General features: G+C 45.5%; 1 protein-coding gene across 1 annotated transcript in view; it reads right to left on the bottom strand.

Moving 5' to 3' along the window:
* Positions 1-24,308, bottom strand: part of LOC125464837 (F-box only protein 39-like) — an 84,020-nt gene that overhangs the window by 2,754 nt on the left and 56,958 nt on the right. The window contains exons 3-5 of the mRNA XM_059654345.1: positions 9,112-9,572; positions 5,884-6,456; positions 2,127-2,303 (exon numbers count right to left, since the gene is read on the bottom strand). Coding sequence (XP_059510328.1) covers positions 2,127-2,303; positions 5,884-6,456; positions 9,112-9,558 — 1,197 coding nt within the window. The 5' untranslated portion in view covers positions 9,559-9,572. The remainder of the gene's footprint in view (positions 1-2,126; positions 2,304-5,883; positions 6,457-9,111; positions 9,573-24,308) is intronic.

Below are 24,308 nucleotides of genomic sequence, written 5' to 3'. Positions count from 1 at the left end.
GAAATCTGTAAGAAAAACAGAGATTGCTGGAGAAATACAGCAGGTCTGGCAGCATCTGTAGAGAGAGGAACAAAGTTAAACTTTTGGATCCGGTGACACTTCTTCAGAACAGGTGAAGAAGCCGAAAAATTAACTCTTGTTTTTATCCCCAGATCTGCTGGGCTTCTGTGTTTCTCCAAATCCTATGTTTTCCACAAAGGATAAGGGTGAGAAACAAGGAAGCACAAATCCAGAGTTATCTTGCTAACCCAGTGGGGCAGAGATTTATGTAGCAGAAGAATTTGCACCTATTTTGATCAACATTAGCAGAGGCCAGGGATGAAATCTGGAAGATTTCCGGACACAGTCTACCGGAGGTTGACTGTCAAAAATTCATAAAGTAACTTTCATCTCAGAAGGTCACAATTATTTGCAAGGTTAAAGGAGCCTATGGAAGAAATATACAGCTACACCCACAACAAAAAGTGATTAAACTTATCAACTTATGAATCGGGGCGGGCATAAACCATTTGGTCCCTCGAACCTGCTTCACCACCAGATAAGATATAACAAAGTGTGGAGCTGGGTGAACACAGCAGGCCAAGCAGCGTCTTAGAGCACAAAAGCTGACATTTTGGGCCTAGACCCTTCATCAGAAAAGGCCCGAAACGTCAGCTTTTGTGCTCCTGAGATGCTGCTTGGCCTGCTGTGTTCATCCAGCTCCACCCTTTGTTATCTTTGATTCTCCAGCATCTGCAGTTCCCATTATCTCTCTCACCACCGAATAAGATCAGCATTGATTGGATTGTGGTCTCAACTCCATATTACTATCCACTGTCGCTAACCTTTGACTCCTTTATTAATGAGGAATCTATCTATCTGTGGCTTAAAAGTGTTTAGTGGGCCCACTTGCATCACTTTCGGGGAGATTTCTAAAATCGCTGCAAGAAAAATGTCTCTCTTACATGGGAGTCCCATTATCTTTAAACTATGTCCCCTGTCCTAGTCTGTCCCAGGGTGGACATCCTTTTAGCATCCACTCTGTTGAACCTCTCAGAATCTTGAATGTTTCAGGATGACCTCCTCTCATTCCTCTGAATTCCAAAAGATCCAGGTCCAATTTTTCTGACCTTTCTATCTAAGATAATCCCCTGCAACTCACACATCAGTGAAACGAAGTTTGAAACCTGGAGAGAATAATAACATAGGATGACAGCATGCATATTCTCTTCACGTGGTACAATGAAGTTTCCCAAACAATACCCCATCATGTAATGGTCTAATGCAACTCCAGGATGTCAACTTAACATTAGCATTTTACATTAATCGTTCACAAAAATCTTCGGGATTGGCAATAATAAACAGAGACAGACATTGATCAGCAGCTGGGGAATGTATTCACTTCAATAAAAGCCAAAATAACAACAGCTCTACATTAATGTTCTGGGACAAATTGTTCAGTAACCTCTTTGAAATGAGAAACACATTACTGGACAACTGGGGGCCTGGTTGACCAGCAGTAAACCTAAGCAGTAAAAGGCTTCTCTCTGTGACTAGGTCTTTGCTCATGTTTTAAAGGCCTAATTAATAGAGTCATAAAGTTACACAGCACGGAAACAGACCCTTCGATCCATTTCATCCATGCCAACCAAGTTTCCCCAAACTAAACAAGTCCCACTCACCTATGTTTGACCCATATTGCTCCAAACCTTTCCTATTCATGTACCAGTCCAATTATCTTTTAAATATTGTAAGTGTACCTGCATCCTCTGCCAGTTCGTTCCACACATGAACCACCCTCTCTCTGTAAAAAGGTTGCTGCTCATGTCCTTTTCAAATCTTCCTCCCCCTTTTAAATCTTCCTTCTCTCATCTTAAAAATATTCCCCCTGGTTTTGAACTCCCCCCCCACCCCTATCCTAGGGAAAAGACCTTTGCTATTCACCTTATCTATGACCCCCATCATTTTATAAAACTGTCTGAGGTCACTCCTCAACTTCCTACACTCCAGAGAAATATGTCCCAGTCTCTCGTTATAACTCAAAATGCTCCAATTCCAGCAACGTCTTGGTAAAAATTTTCTGAACCCTCTCCAGTTTTCCTTCCTATAACAGACCGACCAAAATTTAATAAAAATGGTTGCTCTACCTTAAGGGTGCGGAAGTTGGATTTTCCTTCCTGACGATACTGTAGCATTGTCTCAATAAACTTAATGCTGAGGAAAGCCCAGACCTTCATGTAGTGCAGCCGTTCACATATTAACACCAGTTGCAGTAATTCATCATCTATCCGTTCGTGACTATTATTAAATTCTAACGTCAATTTCTGGCAAATAAAATCAGAATATCAGAACGAGGAATGTGTAGAATAGACATAGATAAAGTTAATATATGTTTAGGAGAATCAGTGTCTGTTGCACAAGACAAGAATAATATGTCGGCAAATTGAGTTCAAATTGCACTCCAAAAATTAACATTATCTATCCTTCAGTTATCAGCCTCCTCTGAATGGCCTCATGTGTTTTATACTTCAAATTTCTGACATTTACAGGATTTTATTGTCTCTTAGTCTGCTTATTACAGGGTGAGAGGAACTTTTGATCCACAATTACAACATTTCAATTTCTGAGCATGAACAAAAAAAATTGTGTACTGGACAGCAGCATTTCATCTGGAACATCTGTCAATGAATCTCATTGTACATTACAGGGGAGGGTTCATCTAGTATAAAATGAGGTTGCTGGGGAAACACATCAAGATGTCAAAGGGCAGAACAAAGGCAGATTCCTAAGTTGACAGTAATCCATTTAATGAGATGACGGACTGTGCCTAGTGCGTCATTTCTGGATTCATAGAAGCCCTACTGTGTGGAAACAGGCCCTTTGGCCCAACAAGTCCACAATGAACCTCAGAGCATCCCACCCAGACCCATCCCTCTATAACCCACCTAATCTACACATCCCTGAACACTGCGGGCAACTTAGCATGGCCAATCCACCCTAACTTGCACATTTTAGATTGGGAGGAAACCAGAGGAAACCCACGCAGAGAGATAGTAGGAACTGCAGATGCATGGACAATCCATTTTCTGAAACTTTCTGAAGAAGGTTCTAGGCCTGAAACGTCAGCCTTCCTGCTCCTCGGCCTGCCATGTTCATCCAGCTCTACACCTTGTTAGCTCAGACACAGGGAGAATGTGCAAACTCCACACAGACAGTTACCTGAGGCTGGATTCGAACCTGAGTCCCTGGCGCTGTGAGGCAGCAGGGCTAATCACTGAGCCACCGTGCCACCCCTGAATGGATTTGTAGAAACTGCTCCATAAGTGACAGTCCCTTTGGCAGCTAACCCAATGAACCAGGATGGCCTGAGTCCAACACATGACTTTTCTTTTAATGGGCTCTCTTTACTGCCATCCAGCCATTTCTTTTGATCTCTGCTTTTTGCCACACCTTTCCTGTCTGCAGTAGGGGAGCAATTGTACAAGGTGCCAGCGAGACCACACTGGAGAACTGAGAGCGGTTTCGGCCCCCTCATTTAAAGCAAGATATAATGTCATTGGCAGCAGTTCAAGAAGATTCACTAGGATGATCCCTGCCATGGAGGGTTTATTTTATGAGCAAAGGCCAAACAGGTTGGGACTGTACTCACTAGGCGGTGGAAGAATGAGAGGTGCTCCCGTTGAACAAATAGGATTCCTAACGGGCTTGACAGGGTAAAGGCTGAGAGGATGTTTCCCCTCGTGGGAGAGTCTAGGACTAGACGGTATAGTCTCAGAGGAAAGGGATGCCATTCGAAGACTGAGATGAGGAGGAATTTCTTCTCTCAGAGGTTTGAGAGTCTTTGGAACTCCTTGTCACAGCGAGCTGTGGGGGTGGTGCAGAGTCCTTGCGTACATTTAAGGCTAAGATGGATTCTTGGTTAGTAGGAAAATCAAGGATTATGGGGAAAGGGCAGGAAAGGGGATATCACGAATGTCAGATCAGCTGTGATGCTATTGAACGGTGGAGCAGGCCTGAGGGATTGAATGGCCTCCTCCTGTTGCAATTTCTTATGGTCTTGTCTCCAGGCCCTCCCCTCAACAGTAACAACTTCCCGTGCATCAGTTCTAGTCCTGGTCTACTTTAGGTCTTGCTTACAGACACCCTTGTGTCACAGACATGGGCAACCTGTTAGTCTTGTGCCCACAACTGCATGCACAGGTTACTACATGTCTTTGGGCCAATGGCCAACAGCTATTCAACTTACACAACAAAACCAGTGGAGTTACCACTAACTCAAAAGGACAAGCAGATTGCGAATCCCTGTACCCTCCTGCACAGTATAATGGCATTCACCTTTCATGTTAGAAGTTACACATCGTTTGGCATACTTTTCACTCGTTTAGGAGTTGAAGGTGAGAAATACCTCTTTCTTGAGTGGACTCAACACAGGTCTAACACATGAAAGATCGCTTCCCTGTAATGTAGAACTGCACCAGCTCGTTGGTGTAGGCCTAAACTAAGACCACTGACAGTCCGACCATTAGTTTGATAATGAGTGGTTTGTGCGTGGAATGAACTGCCAGAGGAAGTGGTGGAAATGGGTACATTTGCAGGTTAAAAGACATTTGGATAAGTACATGTATAGAATAGGTTTGGAGGGATGTGGGCCAAACACAGGCAGGTGGGACTAGTTTAGTTTGGGAAAATGGTTGGCATAGACGGTTGGACCAAAGGGTGTGCTTCCATGCTCTATTACACTATTAAGTTAATCAAAGCAAGTCAAATCAAAGAAAATGGAACAATAAACCTATTTACACCTTCTCTCTCGTCAATAAATGTTTTTAATTTAATATGAGGCCTGAGTGTAAAAAATGTGATGAACTACTGCTAAATATAGATTCACACCAGTGGAAAGAACTTTGCATTGTGTATTTTTGTTGCATACTCATCTCATTTTTTTTCCAAAGTGTATTAATTTTCCCAGTAAGGTGCCTCATTGTGTTGTTATTGTTCAAGTGGGAGTTATAAAGCAATTTGACTAGAGAGGGCGTTGCAGACAAGGATATCTCAGTTGTCACACATTAGCTGAAAACACCCCCTCTAGCCAGGAGGAGGTGCTCACTGCATTTTAACCCAGAGCATGGATTCTGACTTATTCTCTCTGGTTTAGTGGCATGTCCACCAAGCTTCGAATACAAATTTGTTCTGCGTGGCACACTTATATTGATTGTACCAACACAAAACACTTACAAGAGTTGTCCTGTATCACTGAACTGACTGTTTTGCCACAGAGGTTGTCAGGCAGAAAATTCTAAGTCTCAAGCAAGTTATCCCAGACTCTTGGGGTTCTAGTGGTACAGTGGTAATATCCCTAACTCTAGACCTGAAGATCTTAGTTCAAGTCCAAACAACTTCATTGGTGTGTAATAACATCTCGAAACACGTTTAGAAAATAGCAATCTTAGCATGACCGAATTGAGAGGTCTCACCGAAATGTTTGTTGTGTATGGAATTAGATTAGATTAGATTCCCTACAGTGTGGAAACAGACCCTTTGGCCCAGTAAGTCCACACTGCCCCTTGAAGAATCCCACCCAGACCCATTCCCCAATAACCCACACACCCTTGTACACTACAGACAATTTTGCGTGGCCAATCCACCTCGCCTGCACATCTTTGGACTGTGGGAGGAAACCGGAGCACCCGGAGGAAATCCACGCAGACACGGGGAGAATGTGCAAACTCCATACAGACAGTCACCCGAGGCTGGAATTGAACCCGGGTCCCTGGTGCTGTGAGGCTGTACTGCTAACCACTGAGCCACCGTGCCACCCCATGCCCTGAAGAGTGTCTGACTTGAACAGTTTAAGTCTTGAACATGCACTTAGCTGGTCCTTGATCATACTTTTGAAACGTCCCTTACCTGTAGCGTATTCTTGTAATGTGGAATTAGATCAGTCAGGGTAGGTTTCATCGTCCAATCAGGATCACTGAAGTAACAGCTCCTAAAATTTAAACTCCTCACTGGGATCTCTGGCACCAAAATCCGAGTCAGGCGATCATTCTTCATCACAAGCTCAAAGTAAAAGTTGACTTTCAGGTTAGTAGCCCGTTTAGCGAGTTTGGACCAGGAAAGCCCCCACACAACCTGGTTGTGAGGATCGTGGATGTGGCATTTAATGTTCATGGTCCTGAGGGTCTGGTAGCAGCTTTCACAGAGGGTGTCCAGAAGGTCATCCGAGATGCAGTTGTAGTTGATCGACAGGCTACTCAGGCTGCAGAAGCTGCGGATAATCTTAGGGAAAGTGGGGTTGGCGTAGATGGCCAGGTGGTGGCTGAAGAAGTCTTCGATGTTGAGCTCAGCGATGGAGCTCCTGTTCCTCTGGTGGATCAGCGAGTTTAAGATGGAAAAGCCTTGCTCCATGCCTAACCGTGCACCCCTCAAATTGAAGGATTGAAGGTGTCTGCATTCACGACGGAGGAAGAAGTTCAGACTCTTTAACGACAGGGAAAAGAATGTATCAGGTGAACTTGCATGTTGCACCTATATGACAGCATGACGATATAGACTGCAAATCTGGAGTTTCTCTTATTTCCAAATTCAGTGGGTGGCATTGCTTAGTCTTCCTCAAAGAAAGCTGAAGTGCTGGCTATTACTAAGAATTACAGATATTATGTTTTCAATCTCTCTTTTGAGATTTGGGACAGGGAGTGGCATCATTTTATTTGCATTGCCAAAACCATTCTGTAAGTGACATACACAAGCACAGAGTGAAGAGAAAAGTTATTTATGGACATTGACTGTGAGATATTCCATTGTCCTACATATTATGCATATGATCTAGGGAAGGGGCCAGCTTGATGACTGGCATTTTCTAACTCAAAGCATGGAGTTAGAGTCATAGAATCCCTACAATGTGGAAGTAGGCCCTTTGGCCCATCGCATCAACACTGACCCTCCAAAGGGCAGCCCACCCAATCCCTGTAACCCTCAATTTCCCATGGCCAATCCACCCAACCTGCACATCTTTGAACTGTGGGGGGAAACTGAAGCACCAGAGGAAAATGTGAGGAGATATGCAAACTCCACACTGACAGTTACCTGAGGTGGAATCAAACCCAGGTCCCTGGCGATGTGAGACAGCAGTGCTAACCACTGAGCCACTGAGTAATCCAAGTTCTTATTAAAGACTTTGATTGCTGGTCAAACACCTTCAGGCTACTTTTTGAAACAGGAACTTGTTGGAGAAACTCAGCTGGTTTGGGAGCATCAGTGGACAGAAAGCAGAGTTAATGTTTTGAGTCCAGTGATCCTTCTTCAGAACCTTCTGAAATAGTGGCACGGGACTTGAAACATTAACTCTGCTTAAAATATTCAGAGATTCAGAACTTGGTTTCAAGAATTATCTTGAAGGAAGAGAAGGGCAGAGGGACCAGAGAAAATATGATCCATTATTTACTTTTAGAAATGGCTGTGAAAGGTCCAAAAGCCACCTCCAGGTGGCCCAAGGAGCGCGTGCACACACACACACACACACACCCCCCCCCCCCCACCCCCGCACACACACACACAAAGAGGAAGTTGGCATCATTCAAGAATGTTAGGAAGCAGCAGCAAATTTTCAAGGAAATAAACTGCACTCACATCCTTGCGTATATCACACACGTAATACAATATCACTCCATCTCCCTTAACTTTATGAAGAATATGACCTCTACCGTCTGTACCTCAGCCCAGTCATTGAAACATATGGAATTCTTAAAGGGCTTGACATGGTAAATACTGTCAGGATATTTTCCCTCATGGAAAAGTCTAGGACCTGACGGGATAGTTTCGGAATAAAGGAGCACCAATTTAAGTCTGAAATGAGGAGGAATTTCTTCTTTCAGAGTTGCAAGTCTTTAGAATTCTTTGCCACTGGTGTTCTGAGGGGCGGTCACCAGACCCAAAAAGTTAACTGATTTTTCTTCACAGATACTGCCAGACCTGCTGAGCTTTACCTGAAACGTCTGTTTTTATGACTTTTGAGTCCAGTATGACTATTCCTCAGAACTGAAAAGTGTTGGAAAAGTAGTGTTTATACTTTTAACAGAGTCAGAGGAGGGTCAAGGTGGCAGATGATGTAGAGATCCAATGCTGAAGGCAAAGTGGTTGCTTAGAGTAGGGAGAGAAGAAAATATGATGAAAATGGGTGTAAGATACCCTTTGGACATTGCTTGAATCTCAGAGATCACTTACAAAAAGAAAAATACAGCACTTTCCCTAGTCAGACATTTCAAAGTATCTTAAAGCCAATAAAGTATTTTTTGCAGCAAAGCCACCAATATAAGAAAAGGGGGGCAGCCACTGTGCACAGACGGAACACCCAGAAATAGCCATGTGATAAATGAGCAGATAATTTGTTTCGAATAAAAGTGATTGAGGGATATGTACAGCACGCGTGAGCGAGCTTCCGAGCTCTTCTTTCACTGTCAGCAGTGCACTGCAGTATCAAGGATAACAAAGCGTGGAGCTAGATGAACACAACAGGCTGCATCTTAGGAGCACAAAAGCTCCACACTTGGTTATCTCTGGATTCTCCAGCATCTGCAGTTCCCATTGTCTCTGATACAATTTTAGCAACACTGCAGTATCAACTTTGATTCCTGTGCTGAGGTTCTCAAACCCTGAGCTTTCTAACTCAACAGCAATTCACCAGTTGAAAGTAACTACCTGGCCACTCTGCCCATTACCATGGTGCTATCTTTGGGTGAGCTCCGGTATGGAGATTACTTGGAGGGGAGCCCACTGTTCCAGAAACCCGGCAGAAAGGGACTTATGAAGGAAACTGTAAATCGCTTACTTGTTTACTCCCCCTGGCAGAACAAGGAGATGTGAAAGACAAAAAAAAACTGCAGATGCTGGAATCCAGAAAGGCAAACACGTGGTTGGAAGAGCACAGCAAGCCAGGCAGCAATATGGAGGAAAGAGAAATTAATGTTTCAGATATTACCCTTCTTCAGAACTGCTGTAAGACTCAATCACTCAGTGTATACAACCTTAAAGAGCATGAGTAATTGCGTTCCCTTGGCAGGAGGTTACATTAAGACAAAACTGAACGCTGCAAATTAAATAAAAGGGAAAAAGTTTTTGGCTTTTTGCAAACCCTACCTTCAGGAAGGCATTCCTAACAGAGGAACTCCACACGAGGCGGTCCAATTCCAAATGTTGGATGGTGAACGATTTTAATCTGGTGTTTTCATTTCCTAAACGCGCTAGGAAGCTCCTCATTGTGATTTGGAATCTCCTTGTCAGAAGGGAGTTGTACGGATTCATGAACTTAATCTCGCAGTTTACCAGGTACCTGCCAAACTTCTTGGCGTACCAGATGGCCGACTCGTACTCAGCCCGACGGTATTTAGATGGCCTCCCACAGAAGGTGAATGTCCTGGATCTCCACAAGGCAGGCGAGTGCATCACATGGTTCCAGCATTTGCACACCAGGGCTGCCCGGACCCTGTCTTGGTCTCCAAGCCATCGGAACACCTGCCTCAGGGATACCTCTGGCAACTCACTCCAATTTCCTGCATCTGTAGACTGGTCCTGAGATATCTCCATCCCGGCAAACGCTGCTGTTCGTATGGATTAAAAACAAAAGTGTTAGTTAGGTCAGAACCCAACTGAGATGTCAATCAGACACAACAGGAACTGCAGATGCTGGAGAATCCAAGATAACAAAGTGCGGAGCTGGATGAACTCAGCAGGACAAACAGCATCTTAGGAGCACAAAAGCTGACGTTTCGGGCCTAGACTTCTGATGAAGGGTCTAGGCCCAAAACGTCAGCTTTTGTGCTCCTAAGATGCTGCTTGGCCTGCCGTGTTCATCCAGCTCCACACCTTGTTACCTGAGATGTCAACCACACTGATTTGGGCCAGCTTCTTTTTGTAATACTCCTCCAAAGGTCTTGTTATGAATCAATAATTGGAGTACCAATGTGCTGTTAATACTGAGTAAGACTTAAAGCTGAGATCGGCAATATGTTTGCAAAGTTTTTCAATTGCCCATACAGACTTTAAAAATTACTCACAGTTTAAGGATATAGAGTCAACTGTTCAGGACTCAGATGAGGAGAATTGTCTTCACCTAAAAAAACAGTGAACCTTAAAATTCTCTGCTGCCGAAAGCAGTTAAGACCAAAACATTGATTGATTTCAAGAGTTCCAAACAGTGCTGAGTGCTAAAGTGATCAAAGGGTATGGAGGGAAAGCAGGAACAGGGGACTGAGCTGAATGATCGGCCATGATCATACAGAATGGCAGAGCAGGCTCGAAGGGCCTAATAGCCAACCCCCGTTCCTATGTCAATGTTTCCATGTTGCTACTCCTGGATTTCACACCAATGCCTCTACAATTCACTGTCCTTTGCAGTGTGTTGGGGTGTGGGGGAGGAGGAGGATGCCAGCGAAGGGGGAAGGTCAGGAAGCTGCTTGCCCAAACTAATGGCCAGGGGTGATCTCTCTGAGAAGCTCGTTAACGGGCCAGTCAGGGCAAGTACGTGATTTTCAATCTGAACTGCCACTACCTGGTGCCCGGAATACGTGGCTACCAGGAAAATAACCGGGGCAGGAACTGTTTTTTTGTTGCATGTAAAGTTTTGGGAACGACAAGATGTTGCTTTGAATTGGATACAGTGCCATTTGTAAACGGTGAGGCTGTTGGCCCTCTGACGAATAGGCGTCTCCCTCATCCCTTCTGCAAACATTGGCAAACACATTTAAAAGCCATCCAGATGAGTATACAAATAGGAAGAGTTTAGAGGGATTTCGGACTATGTTTATTGGGGTATCTGGTCAGCACGAACAAGATGGACTAAATGGTCTGTTTCCATGCCTTACATTTCTATGCCTCTATGACATCTGGGATAGGATCGTGCCTCAGTAGTTAGCACTGATGCCTCACAGCACCAGGGAGCCGGGTTTGATCTCAGCCTTGAGTGGCTACCTGTATGGCATTTGCACATTCTCCCCGTGTCTATATGGTTTCCCTCTGGGTGGTCTGGTTTTCTTCCATAGTCCAAAGATGTGCAGGCTAGGTAGAGCAGCCATGGGAAATGTGGAGCTACAGGGATAGGACTGGGGGGTTGGTCTGGATGGGACGCTGGTCAGAGGGTCATTGTGGACTTGATAGACCAAATTGTCTGTTCCCACACTGTTGGGATTCTATGACTGTATGGCTTTCCTCTGCATCCATCTAGATGGTCAGAAGTCACACAATTCTAGATTATAGTCCAATAGATTTATCTGAAATCGCAAGCTTTCGAAGCATTGCTCTTTCATCAGTGACTTTATTTAATAAAGGAGCAGAGCTGCAATAGCTTGTGGTTTCAAATAAACCTATTGGTCTAGGCTCGAAATGTCAGCTTTCCTGCTCCTCTGACGCTGTGTTCGTTCAGCTCTACACTGTGTTATCTCAGATTCTCCAGCAGCAGCAGCTCCTACTATCTCTGTAACCTGATGTTGTGCGACTTCTGACTTTGTCCACCCCTCTCCAACACCGGCACCTCCATGTCCATCTGGAAGGAGGGGGGTGGTAAGTTGATTAAAACACCACCACCTGCATTCTAAGTTATCCCTGTCCTGGAAATCAACGGTCAGCCTTTTATTGTTTCGGAGTTAAAATCCTGGAGTTTCCTTCCTAGCAGCATTGAGTGTGTGCTCATCACCCCTGTCACTGTATATGCTACTCCTGGACTTCAGCTGTACGGGAAAGCAGCTCAATTCCCTTCTCAAAAGCATCTAGGATGCTCAGTAAATGCTGTCCTGACCAGCAACACTCACATCCCAAAGAACGTTCCAGGCCTGAAACGTCAGCTTTCCTGCTCCTCTGATGCTGCTTGGCCTGCTGTGTTCATCCAGCTCCGCACCTTGTATTCTCTTATAACAAAAATATTCTCTTGATAACAAAAGTTCTGTCAAATGCAAAGTTATCTATTTCAATCTGGAAAGCTTTAATTGTCTCATCATCCATACACTTCGTACAAACCAAAAATGTTGTTTCTTGATTGCCCTCTTGAATGGCTTCACTCGAAATTCAAGATCTCACCATTTAACAACACTCTTGCATCATTCTGCAAGGACCCCCCTTACACCCCTGTAAGCCCCTAAATTTTTCCAGCGCTTAAAATAAAATATTGTCCTTACTCCTAAAGCACAACACAACCAGAGATAAAATCACTTCCTCGTTTTCCATTCTCACAAGCTCTAATAAAGTTGGCTGCATGATTGCTTTTCACAGCAGTTTCCTCGGATTATAACTAGCCGGCCAAATCACTTCAATCTCTTCAGTTTCCTAATGCGTCTCTATTTAGAAAATGTAGCTATTTGCATCCAACGAGCATAGCTTCACACTTTCCATCATCAAACTATCAAGGTTTCACATGGCGTTATTGACCTGTCTACATGCTATCAGCTTAATTACAAACCTCCCTTCCTGTCCTACGGCTGCTTTTGGGATCGGAAAATTTGTTACTAATAACCATAATTGTATTCCAGATTTTAGTTCTCCAGTCCCTTAGGACATTTATATCAACCTCTGATCTTTGCCTTTCATTTCTTTCCTCAATGTCAAAATGTCCATTTTTAATGTTAAACTGCACTTAATTGTAAAGTATGTATGTAAATTACTTGTTAAATCCAACGAATCAATGGAATCGCAGAATAGTTACAACGCAGGAGGTCATTTAGCCTATCCGGTCTGTGCCGGTTCTCTAAATGAGCAATTCACCTGAAGCCACACTATCCCCCGTACCTCCCTCTCTTTTCACATAGTAATCTGATTCCATCTTGAGGGTCTCAATACTATACTTTAAGACAACGCATTCCCAACGATTTGCTGCATGGGAAACATTCTCTTCATGTCAAAAGTTTAGAGGGTTTTGGACCAGAGACAAGCAAGTGGGACTAGTGCAGTTTCAGAAACTTGGATCAGTTGACCAAAACAATAAAATGTGGAGCTGGATGAACACAGCAGGCCCAGCAGCATCTCAGGAGCACAAAAGCTGACGTTTCGGGCCTAGACCCTTCATCAGAGAGGGGGATGGGGTGAGGGTTCTGGAATAAATAGGGACAGAGGGGGAGGCGGACTGAAGATGGAGAGAAAAGAAGATAGGTGGAGAGAAGAGCATAGGTGGGGAGGTAGGGAGGGGATAGGTCAGTCCAGGGAAGACGGACAGGTCAAGGAGGTGGGATGAGGTTAGTAGGTAGAAGATGGAGGTGCGGCTTGTGGTGGGAGGAAGAACAGGTTAGGGAGGCAGAGACAGGTTGGACTGGTTTTGGGAGGCAGTGGGTGGGGGGGAAGAGCTGGGCTGGTTTTGGGATGCAGTGGGGGGAGGGGACGAACTGGGCTGGTTTTGGGATGCGGTGGGGGAAGGGGAGATTTTGAAGCTGGTGAAGTCCACATTGATACCATTGGGCTGCAGGGTTCCCAAGCGGAATATGAGTTGCTGTTCCTGCAACCTTTGGGTGGCATCATTGTGGCACTGCAGGAGGCCCATGATGGACATGTCATCTAAAGAATGGGAGGGGGAGTGGAAATGGTTTGCGACTGGGAGGTGCAGTTGTTTATTGCGAACCGAGCGGAGGTGTTCTGCAAAGCGGTCCCCAAACCTCCGCTTGGTTTACCCAATGTAGAGGTAGCCACACCGGGTACAGTGGATGCAGTATACCACATTGGCAGATGTGCAGGTGAACCTCTGCTTAATGTGGAAAGTCATCTTGGGGCCTGGGATAGGGGTGAGGGAGGAGGTGTGGGGGCAAGTGTAGCATTTCCTGCGGTTGCAGGGGAAGGTGCCAGGTGTGGTGGGGTTGGAGAGCAGTGTGGAGCGAACAAGGGAGTCACGGAGAGACTGGTCTCTCCGGAAAGCAGACAGGGGTGGGGATGGAAAAATGTCTTGGGTGGTGGGGTCGGATTGTAGATGGCGGAAGTGTCAGAGGATGATGCGTTGTATCCGGAGGTTGGTGGGGTGTTGTGTGAGAACGAGGGGGATCCTCTTTGGGCAGTTGTGGCAGGGTCGGAGTGTGAGGGATATGTTGCGGGAAATGTGGGAGACGCGGTCAAGGGCGTTCTCGATCACTGTGGGGGGAAAGTTGCGGTCCTTGAAGAACTTGGACATCTGGGATGTGCGGGAGTGGAATGTCTTATCGTGGGAGCAGATGCGGCGGAGGCGGAGGAATTGGGAATAGGGGATGGAATTTTTGCAGGAGGGTGGGTGGGAGGAGGTGTATTCTAGGTAGCTGTGGGAGTCGGTGGGCTTGAAATGGACATCAGTCACAAGCTGGTTGCCTGAGATGGAGACTGAGAGATCCAGGAATGTGAGGGATGTGCTGGAGATGGCCCAGGTGAACTGAAGGTTGGGGTGGAAGGTGTTGGTGAAGTGGATGAACTGTTCGAGCTCCTCTGGGGAGCAAGAGGCGGCGCCGATACAGTCATCAATGTAACGGAGGAAGAGGATGGGTTTGGGGCCTGTGTAGGTGCGGAAGAGGGACTGTTCCACGTAACCTACGTAACCCTGCAGCCCAATGGTATCAATGTGGACTTCACCAGCTTCAAAATCTCCCCTTCCCCACCGCATCCCAAATCCTGCCCAATTCGTCCCCTCCCCCCACTGCACCACATAACCAGCCCAGCTCTTCCCCTCCACCCACTGCATCCCAAAACCAGTCCAACCTGTCTCTGCCTCCCTAACCTGTTCTTCCCCTCACCCATCCCTTCCTCCCACCCCAAGCCGCACCTCCATCTCCTACCTACTAACCTCATCCCACCTCCTTGACCTGTCCGTCTTCCCTGGACTGACCTATCCCCTCCCTACCTCCCCACCTATACTCTCCTCTCCACCTATCTTCTTTTCTCTCCATCTTCAGTCCGCCTCCCCCTCTGTCCCTATTTATTCCAGAACCCTCACCCCGTCCCCCTCTCTGATGAAGGGTCTAGGCCCGAAACGTCAGCTTTTGTGCTCCTGAGATGCTGCTGGGCCTGCTGTGTTCATCCAGCCTCACATTTTATTGTCTTGGATTCTCCAGCATCTGCAGTTCCCATTATCAGTTGACCAAAACATCTGTTTCTATGATACATGACTCTCTGAATCTATAAATACCTTTTTTGAAATTACCATATATCACAGCTTTCTCATTCTCAAACATTTCACCAATGGGGAAAGCTTCTGTTCCACTCTTTCCAGACACCTCGTGGTTTGGAACACGTCTATTAAATTCACTCAACCTTCCCTTTTACAAGAAAAAGGGTCACAGAGTCTCCAGTCTTTCCACCTAAAGCTCCTCATTCCTGGAAGCATTTTGTGAATCTTTTCTGTGCTGTTTCCAATACCCTTCCCAACTTTCCCGAAGTGTGACATGCGGAACAAAACACACTGCTCTGGCCGGGCTGGCAAGTGACCCAGTGGTTGGCATTGCTGCCTCACAGTACCTAGGACCTGGGTTCAGTTCCAGCCTGGGGCAATTGTCTGCATGGTGTTTGCATGTTCTCCCTGTGCCTGCATGGGTTTCTTCCAGATGCTCTGGTTTCCTCTCATAATCCAAAAATGTGCAGGCTAGGTGCATTGGCTATGCTAAATTGCCTGTAGTGTGCAGGAATGTGCAGGTTAAGGTGTGTTAGTCATGAGAAATGTAGCATGATGGGGCTAGAGTAGGTGGATGGGTTTTAATGGGAGGTGCTTCAGAGGGCTGGTGTGAACTAGATGGGCTGAATGGCCTGCTTCCGCACTCTATGTTTTAGAGGCTGTCCCAATGCTCCACACTGGTTTGACACGGCCTCCTATGTCCCTATTAATAAAATGTAAGATCAGTGTGCTTTATTTAGCACTTTACATATTAACAATACTGCACAGAGGACACATTCCCTCCACGAAAACCTCACTTTGTGTTCTCATGATCTTTAGTAACATCTTTGATGTGAACGTATGTTTGCAAATGATAATGTCAACATTTCTCTTTCAATCTTACTGTCTGCTGTTACAAGTTTATTGGCAGACCCTGGCTGAGACGGAAATGTGCCGGGTGACTTTCTGAAATGTTCCATTAAATTGTTACCTTCGACATAAAAAATTACAGTCTTTATAAAATGAGCAGATAATTAATTAATAATCCCCGATGCCTCCAAATTGTTGGAAACCTACTTAATAGTGCAATATGTCTAACAAATGCCTACCTGATATAAGTCCATTCACAATAATGAAAAAAGTCACAGATTTGTTTTAGTAATGGGTGTTAGTACTAGTAACTTACCAGTTCCTGATCACGGCTAATTCATCAATAGGAGACTCGTCACATTACACTCCAGCTTAAAGAATGACTATAGATTCAAGCAAATATCAATATCTTTTTGAAGGACCGTTCTAAGCACAGATTGGCAACCAATTGTGCTGGTGGTATTTTTCATCAAACTGCACTTGCTCGCAAACGCTTGGCTCACTGTCAATCAACACGCCTTTCACTATTAACCATGAATCAAAGTTTCTCTCCTGTGCTGCCATTAAAACTGATGAAGCGATGTCTCAGGGCGTTATCAGGTCATAGCAACCTCTGTGACATCGTGTCCTGATTGTTACATTTCACTTTGTGTCAGTGTTGGCAAAATTCCCAAACTGAAATCAGTCCTCTCTCCTTCAGTCAAACAACTGATTGAGAAAAAAACCATTCATTTTTATTCTGCCAGCGAGTACGGACTTGTTCAGAAACTGCCAGAACCGTGACAGTGAGAATTTCTCCTGCTGCAGTGCCCTCAGTGACCTAACGTCTCAAATCAAAATTGCAGGAGTATGAATTCCCAAAATGGAGGGGGTGGAAGGTGAAATTTGGGGGTTGCGAGCTCTAAAGTAGCAATGATTAATTCCCACCCACGTTCTCCTCCCCCGCCCCCCCCACCCCGGAGCTTTGCTCCTTCTCAAATTTTCTCGCTCACACTTCTCCAGTTCTCCCCTGAGGAGATTCAAGCCGGGACTTGGAGCTCAGAAAGGAGCATTCTTTCCAGAGGAACAGAATTCTCACCTGAGGCTTTTGTAACCTGAAATGCTGTTGCAGTACAAATTGACAGATTTCACTGAAACCAATCGACATTTATTTTGAAAATGCCTTCTGCCCCTGAGTTTAATTAATGGCCAAAAATAGGGACACAGCACTGCTCTCCAGTAAATACATTGATCAAGACAATTTATTTTCTCATTGAAAACAAACACAAAAGAACTGCAGATGCTGGAAATCAGGAATTGTTGGAAAAATTCAGCAGCTCTGGCAGCATCTGTGGAGAGAAAGTAGTTAACATTTCGGGTGACCCTCCTTCACATTTTCCAGCAATTTCTGATTTTGATTCTGATTTACTCATTGTGTCACTTTTCAACAATTTTATTGGTTAAAGATGATTACAGAATCACATGGAAGTCTGAATCTCGTCTTACATGCACCTCCTTTACTGCTGGCCCATTTGATCAGGCTGATGATTAGTCTAAAACCACGTTAGCCAACATAAAATAATCATACGCAAGGTAAAAAGCGGAGATGTTTGCTTCCACAATGATAGCAGATGCTCAACAATTCTTCATTAAACTCACGTTCATGCTATCACAAGGCATCTGCTGATTCCCCTGGCTTCCAAGATCACCGGTTGAACTGAGCGCATTCAATGGGAGGTTTCTCTTGGGGCTCAAGTAGCCATTCACCAATAGCACTGCCCAAGCACCTGCTCCAAACGCCTTATCTGAGAAAGATGCCAACTGCACTTGGGGCCCTTGCTACAAATACAGTCTGGGAACTCATCGATTTGTGTGTGGATTTGAGGTGGCTCTGCACCTATAGAAGTGCTTCTTCCACCTTTAACCTCCATCCTGTATTGACCTTTTCACCAGCTCAGGAAGCCTTAGGAGCTGCTCAGCTAGCGCAGAACTGCTGCCCCACTGAAGGGCACCTCACTTCAGGTGACTGTCCACCGTAAGAATTCTCAGGATTCTTGTCCTGTGATACTTTACAGGAAAACGCTACTTACACTGCGTTGGTGTCGCCAGCCCATTCGAGTGTGTGTTTATCTAGTCACATAAGGCCAGACCAAACTCCAAATTACTTCTTCAAACTGGACTCATTTTTACAAAAACAGAAGTTGTTGGAAAACTACAGCATGTCTGGCATCATCGGTGAAGAGAAATCAGAGTTAACGTTTGGGATCCGGTGACCCTTCCTCAGAACTGAATTCACAGATGCTGCCGGACCTGCTGAGCTTTTCCAGCAACTTCTGTTTTTGTTTCTGATTTACAGCATCTGCAGTTCTTTCAGTTTTCATTTATACGATGCACGCAACCACCTCACAGGGAGTATCTCTGCCCTACACTGCTTCAGTTCTAACTGTTATAACCAATCCACAGTTGCATTGGGTTCAGACTGAATCTGTTAAATTACTCCGTTCCTGGGTGAGGAGGGGGTAATTGGTTCTCCTTTGGTTATTCACCCATCCCCTCAGTCGTTCACAACAAGCTTAGTTTTAAAAGCACCCCTCCCCAGACCCAGATGGACTTATGTTTTAAAATGAACCATTAATTCAAGCTTCCTTGAATGAGCTATAAGTGTTACTTGATTAACTACTGAGATGAATTTGGAGTGCGACAAACATTTACGCTTATTAGAAATAAGAGTTTGGGCCAAAAAAAAAGTTAAAAGAAAATATATGGACTAGTCACTGAATTGTTCATGAAGACTTAGTAGTTAAACATTATGGCAGTTGCTTTGGATATTACTGGTAGCATTAATACTTTTCGTTAAACCATAGGTTGAATGAAACTCTTTAGTCCTGATTCTTTTTGGCAGTAGCTGATTATCAGCTCTCAGTGAGAGACATTTTCTTCTTTATCTTTACCTGCTGTGCAGGGTGTTTAAATGGTTGTGATGAGAACTACAACCCTCGCTGCACACGGGTTCACAATACTGATATCAGGCCACTAACACATAGAGAGACCAGAGTTAAAACTGTCCTTCATCCAAGAACTGCTGGCCAATCAGATGTCCCCTTCCCCCCCAACTCAGTAGTACCCCAGAAGTGGTGGTCACTGTTGAGATTGCAGCCAGTCCATTGAAAGAAACATCAAGGAGACCAGATTCCAAGGTCCATCAGGATGTCTTGTCTGGGACCATGAAGGGTGGGAGAGATAGGGGCCACAATTGTGAATCTGGGCAGGGGGGGGAATCAAAAAGCAGTGCTGGTTATTGCCATTTGTTTTGGATCCTGTTGAATTCATAGAAGGGAATGTACATCCAGCCATCACCAGCTACATCTCCTCCCATCACTCTTTGCTGCCCCCCTGAGGTTGCTATGAGCAGTGCAGGAGGAAGTCCCTAAGAATTAATTTATTGGCCATTGAAGAGCCTTGGTTGGTTCAAGTGCAAGTGAGCCGCCCATCACCTGCCTTACTGCTGGTTAAAAATCCCCAGTGGAGGTGAACAGAACTAGGAACATGAACACCAACCGTGGCTCCTGATTTAATGCCACATTCGTCTGAGCTGCCAGCCTGCTCTCAGGAGGCATTCTTCCCTCTGTTCATGTTCATTTTTAATTGTTTATGTTTTAAATTCATTAACAGAATGTGAGCATTGTTGGCAACACTATTATCCTCCATATGATTGTCCTTGAGCTGTCATTCTTCAGTCTTTGCAATCCATGTGCGCAGTTTCACCTGCAGTCCTGTTCAGTGGGGAGTTTTAAGCTTTTGACCCAGAAATGATGAAGGAATGACAATTCTCTCAACCACAACAGGCATATCGTCAGATTTGTCATTGAACGAAGCTCACTTGTAGCCCCTGTACAGTTTCCTAGAGTTCCAAGGAGTGAATATAACCGACAGCCTGTCCTAGACTTCCCACATAGATGTGACGGTCAAGAAGGCACAACAACACTTCCTCTTCCTCAGGCGGCTTCGGAAATTCAACATATCCACAAGGACCCTCACCAACCTTTACAGATATACCATTGAAAGCATAATATCTGGGTGCATAACGGCCTGGCACAGCTCTGCCCAGGACTGTAAAAAAACTACAGACCATCACAAAAGCTGACCTCCCATCCATAGACTCACTTACGTGGCTCGCTGCCGCTGTAAGGCGGCCAACGTTAAAGACCCATCACATCCTGTGATGATTTCCTACAACCCCATCCATCAGGCTGAAGATACAGAAGCTTGAACACATATACAAATAGGTTCAAGAATAGCTTCTTTCCTGCTCTTACTCGACTGATGAATGGACTGTCTAACCTCAAATAATGTTGATCTTGCTACAGTTAATCTTGCTTCGCACATGTCCTACGTGGTGTAACCTGTGTGCCTCATCTGTATGCACCAGTGATCTGTATGCCCTCGCTTACTTTGATCTGCATGTACTGCTCGCAAATAAAACTTTTCACTATACTTAGGTACATGTGACAATAAATCAAATAAAATCAAATCAGTTTAAAAATTAACAGCAGCATGTCCTCCTGTTTCAAACATTTTTTTAAAAAAGTTTGCTTATTCCATAACTATTGCTGAAGGTTACTTAGATCAAAGTGAGAACATTATCAGCTAAAATAGAGATACAAAGATTAAAAAGAAAGGATACATGTTACTTATTAAGATAAAAGTAAGGTCAGACTCTAAGATTGTTGCAGGTCTGGCCTGTTTGAAGATTTTCTTTCTCAAAGGAAGGGGCTGAAAGCTTGAAGTCAGATTCATGAAACGTGATGGCTCCTGTAGTCATATATTTGGACATTGATCGTACAGGTGAACTGAGCAGATCAAGAGAGAATGATGGCTCATTTGTTTCACTTCTACAGCACAGCAGCCTGCTACAATTTGGAAATTCAGGATAATTTCTCCCAGTTGGTGTTCAGATAATTTAACTGAGATCTCTGCACAAAATGATTGCTCACAGCCAGATTTTCATGCAACTCAAAATGTGAAAATGACTGCTATCCCAAACTGTCTCATCTTGCTTAGCTTTGTGATCAGAGATAATGGGAACTGCAGATGCTGGAGAATCCAAGATAACAAAGTGTGAAGCTGGATGAACACAGCAGGCCAAGCTGCATCTCAGGAGCACAAAAGCTGACGTTTCAGGCCTAGACCCTTCATCAGAGAGGGGGATGGGGAGAGGGAACTGAAATAAATAGGGAGAGAGGGGGAGGCGGGCCGAAGATGGATAAAGGAGAAGATAGGTGGAGAGGAGAGTATAGGTGGGGAGGCGATAGGTCAGCCAGGGGAGGACGGACAGTTCAAGGAGGCGAGATGAGGTTGGTAGGTGGGAAATGGAGGAGCAGCTTGAGGTGGGAGGAGGGGATAGGTGAGAGGAAGAACAGTTTAGGGAGGCAGGGACAAGCTGGACTGGCTTTGGGATGCAGTGGGGGAGCGGGCGATTTTGAAGCTTGTGAAGTCCACATTAATATCATTGGGCTGCAGGGTTCCCAAGTGGAATATGAGATGCTGTTCCTGCAACCTTCGGGTGGCATCATTGTGGCACTGCAGGAGGCCCAGGATGGACATGTCATCTAAGGAATGGGAGGGGGATTAAAATGGTTTGCGACTGGGAGGTGCAGTTGTTTATTGCAAACCGAGCGGAGGTGTTCTGCCAAGCGGTCCCCAAGCCTCCGCTTGGTTTCCCCAGTGTACAGGAAGCCACACCAGGTACATTCGATATAGAATACTACATTGGCAGATGTGCAGGTGAACATCTGCTTAATATGGAAAGCCATCTTGGGGCCTGGGATGGGGCTGAGGGAGGAGGTGTGGGGGCAAGTGTAGCATTTCCTGTGGTTGCAGGGGAAGGTGCTGGGTGTGGTGGGGTTGGAGGGGAGTGTGGAGCGAACAAGGGAGTCACGGAGAGAGTGGTCTCTGCGGAAGGCAGACAAGGGTGGGGATGGTAAAAGGTCTTGGGTGTTGGGGTTGGATGTTCTTCCTGTCACCTACCCCCTACTCCCACCTCAAGCTGCACCTCCATTTCACACCTACCAACCTCATCCCGCCTCCTTGACCTGTCCATCCTCCCCTGGCTGACCTATCCCCTCCCCATCTCCCCACCTACACTCTCCTCTCCACCTATCTTCTCTTCTATCCATCTTTGGTCCGCCTCCCCCTCTCTCCCTATTTATTTCAGAACCCTCTCCCCATCCCCCTCTCTGATGAAGGGCCTAGGCCCGAAACGTCAGCTTTTGTGCTCCTGAGATGCTGCTTGGCCTGCTGTGTTCATCCAGCTCCACACTTTGTCATCTTGCTTAGCTGCTAGGTTTTGGATTATGCCAGGTCTGTAAAGTAAGTAACTTTTCAATTAGAGTTATAGAACCGTCCAGCATAGAAACAGACCCTTTGGTCCAACTTATCCATGCCAACCAGATATCCTATACAAATCTAGTCCCATTTTCCAGCATTTGGCCCATATCCCTCTAACCCCTCCTATTCATATACCCATCCAGATGCCTTTTACATGTTGCAATTGTACCAGCCTCCATCACTTCCTCTGGCAGCTTGTTCCATACATGTACCACCCTCTGTATCAAAAAGTTGCCCCTCAGGCCCCTTTTATGTCTTTTTCACCTTCAACCTTTGCCACTTAGTTTTGGATTCCCCCACCCCAGGGAAAAGACCTTGTCTACTTACCCTATCCATGCCCCTCATGATTTTATAAACCTCTATAAGGTCACCCCTCCGCCTCCGACGCTCCAGGGAAAATAGCCCCAGCCTATTCAGCCTCTCCCTGTAGCTCAAACTCTCCCGACACGATAACACTCTCGTAAATCTTTTCTGAATCCTTCAAGTTTCACTACATCCTTTCTGTAAACGGGAAACAGGAATTCCATGTAGCACTCCAAAGCATCTCAAACATTAGCTTCCTTGGCTCTCATTCTGTTAGCGTTTAGTTGGGGTAGAAATAGCCATTGACCCCTCAAGGAAAACACTCTAACTGAGCTATTTACCTTTGGAAATGTTCACTGAATTTCAAAATAGCTCTTCTGATTTTTAATGAGATAATTATGTTGTGGTTCTAACACTGGCTGAAAATACAAGGGTAGTCAAATGATGTTTTGTATGAGCCCCATTGTGTCCATTTTAAAAACAGATTGGAAGCTACAGCCTTGCAATAAAACGTAGTTTCCGACTTTGATTTGAATACAAGCTTCAGTAAGGAATTGACAGGCCTTAAAATGAAGAGGATCAGAAGTTGCAACAACACGGAAGAAATAAAATGAATCCTGTGGGTTTGTGCTCCTGAGATAATGGGAACTGCAGATGCTGGAGAATCCAAGATAATAAAATGGTCTAGGCCCGAAACGTCAGCTTTTGTGCTCCTGAGATGCTGCTTGGCCTGCTGTGTTCATCCAGCCTCACATTTTATTATCTTGGAATCTCCAGCATCTGCAGTTCCCATTATCTCTAATAAAATGTGAGGCTGGATGAAAACAGCAGGACAAGCAGCATCTCAGGAGCACAAAAGCTGACGTTTTGGGCCTAGACCCTTCATCAGAGAGGGGGATGGGGTGAGGGTTCTGGAATAAATAGGGACAGAGGGGGAGGCGGACCGAAGATGGAGAGAAAAGAAGATACGTGGACAGGAGAGTGCTGGTGGGGAGGTAGGGAGGGGAAGTCCAGGGAAGATGGACAGGTCAAGGAGGTGGGATGAGGTTAGTGGGTAGGAATTGGAGGTGCGGCTTGAGGTGGGAGGAAGGGATGGGTGAGAGGAAGAACAGGTTAGGGAGGTAGAGACAGGCTGGGCTGGTTTTGGGATGCAGTGGGGGGAGGGGATGAGCTGGGCTGGTTTTGGGATGCAGTGGGGGAAGAGGAGATTTTGAGGCTGGTGAAGTCCACATTGATACCATTGGGCTGCAGGTTCCCAAGCGGAATATGAGTTGCTGTTCCTGCAACCTTCGGGTGGCGTCATTGTGGCACTGCAGGAGGCCCATGATGGACATGTCATCTGAGGAGTGGGAGGGGGAGTTAAAACGGTTCGCGACTGGGAGATGTAGTTGTTTATTGTGAACCAAGCGGAGGTGTTCTGCAAAGCGGTCCCCAAGCCTCCGCTTGGTTTTCCCAATGTAGAGGAAGCCACACTGGGTACAATGGATAGAGTATACCACATTGGCAGATGTGCAGGAGAGACCACTCTCTCCATGACTCCCTTGTTCGCTCCACACTCCCCTCCAACCCCACCACACCCGGCACCTTCCCCTACAACCGCAGGAAGTGCTACACTTGCCCCCACACCTCCTCCCTCACCCCCATCCCAGGCTCCAAGATGACTTTCCACATTAAGCAGATGTTCACCTGCACATCTGCCAATGTGGTATACTGTATC

This window comes from Stegostoma tigrinum, chromosome 24, assembly GCF_030684315.1.
Source record: "Stegostoma tigrinum isolate sSteTig4 chromosome 24, sSteTig4.hap1, whole genome shotgun sequence".
Classification (NCBI taxonomy): Eukaryota; Metazoa; Chordata; class Chondrichthyes; order Orectolobiformes; family Stegostomatidae; genus Stegostoma; species Stegostoma tigrinum.
This window is presented reverse-complemented; position numbering and strand designations above follow the sequence as displayed.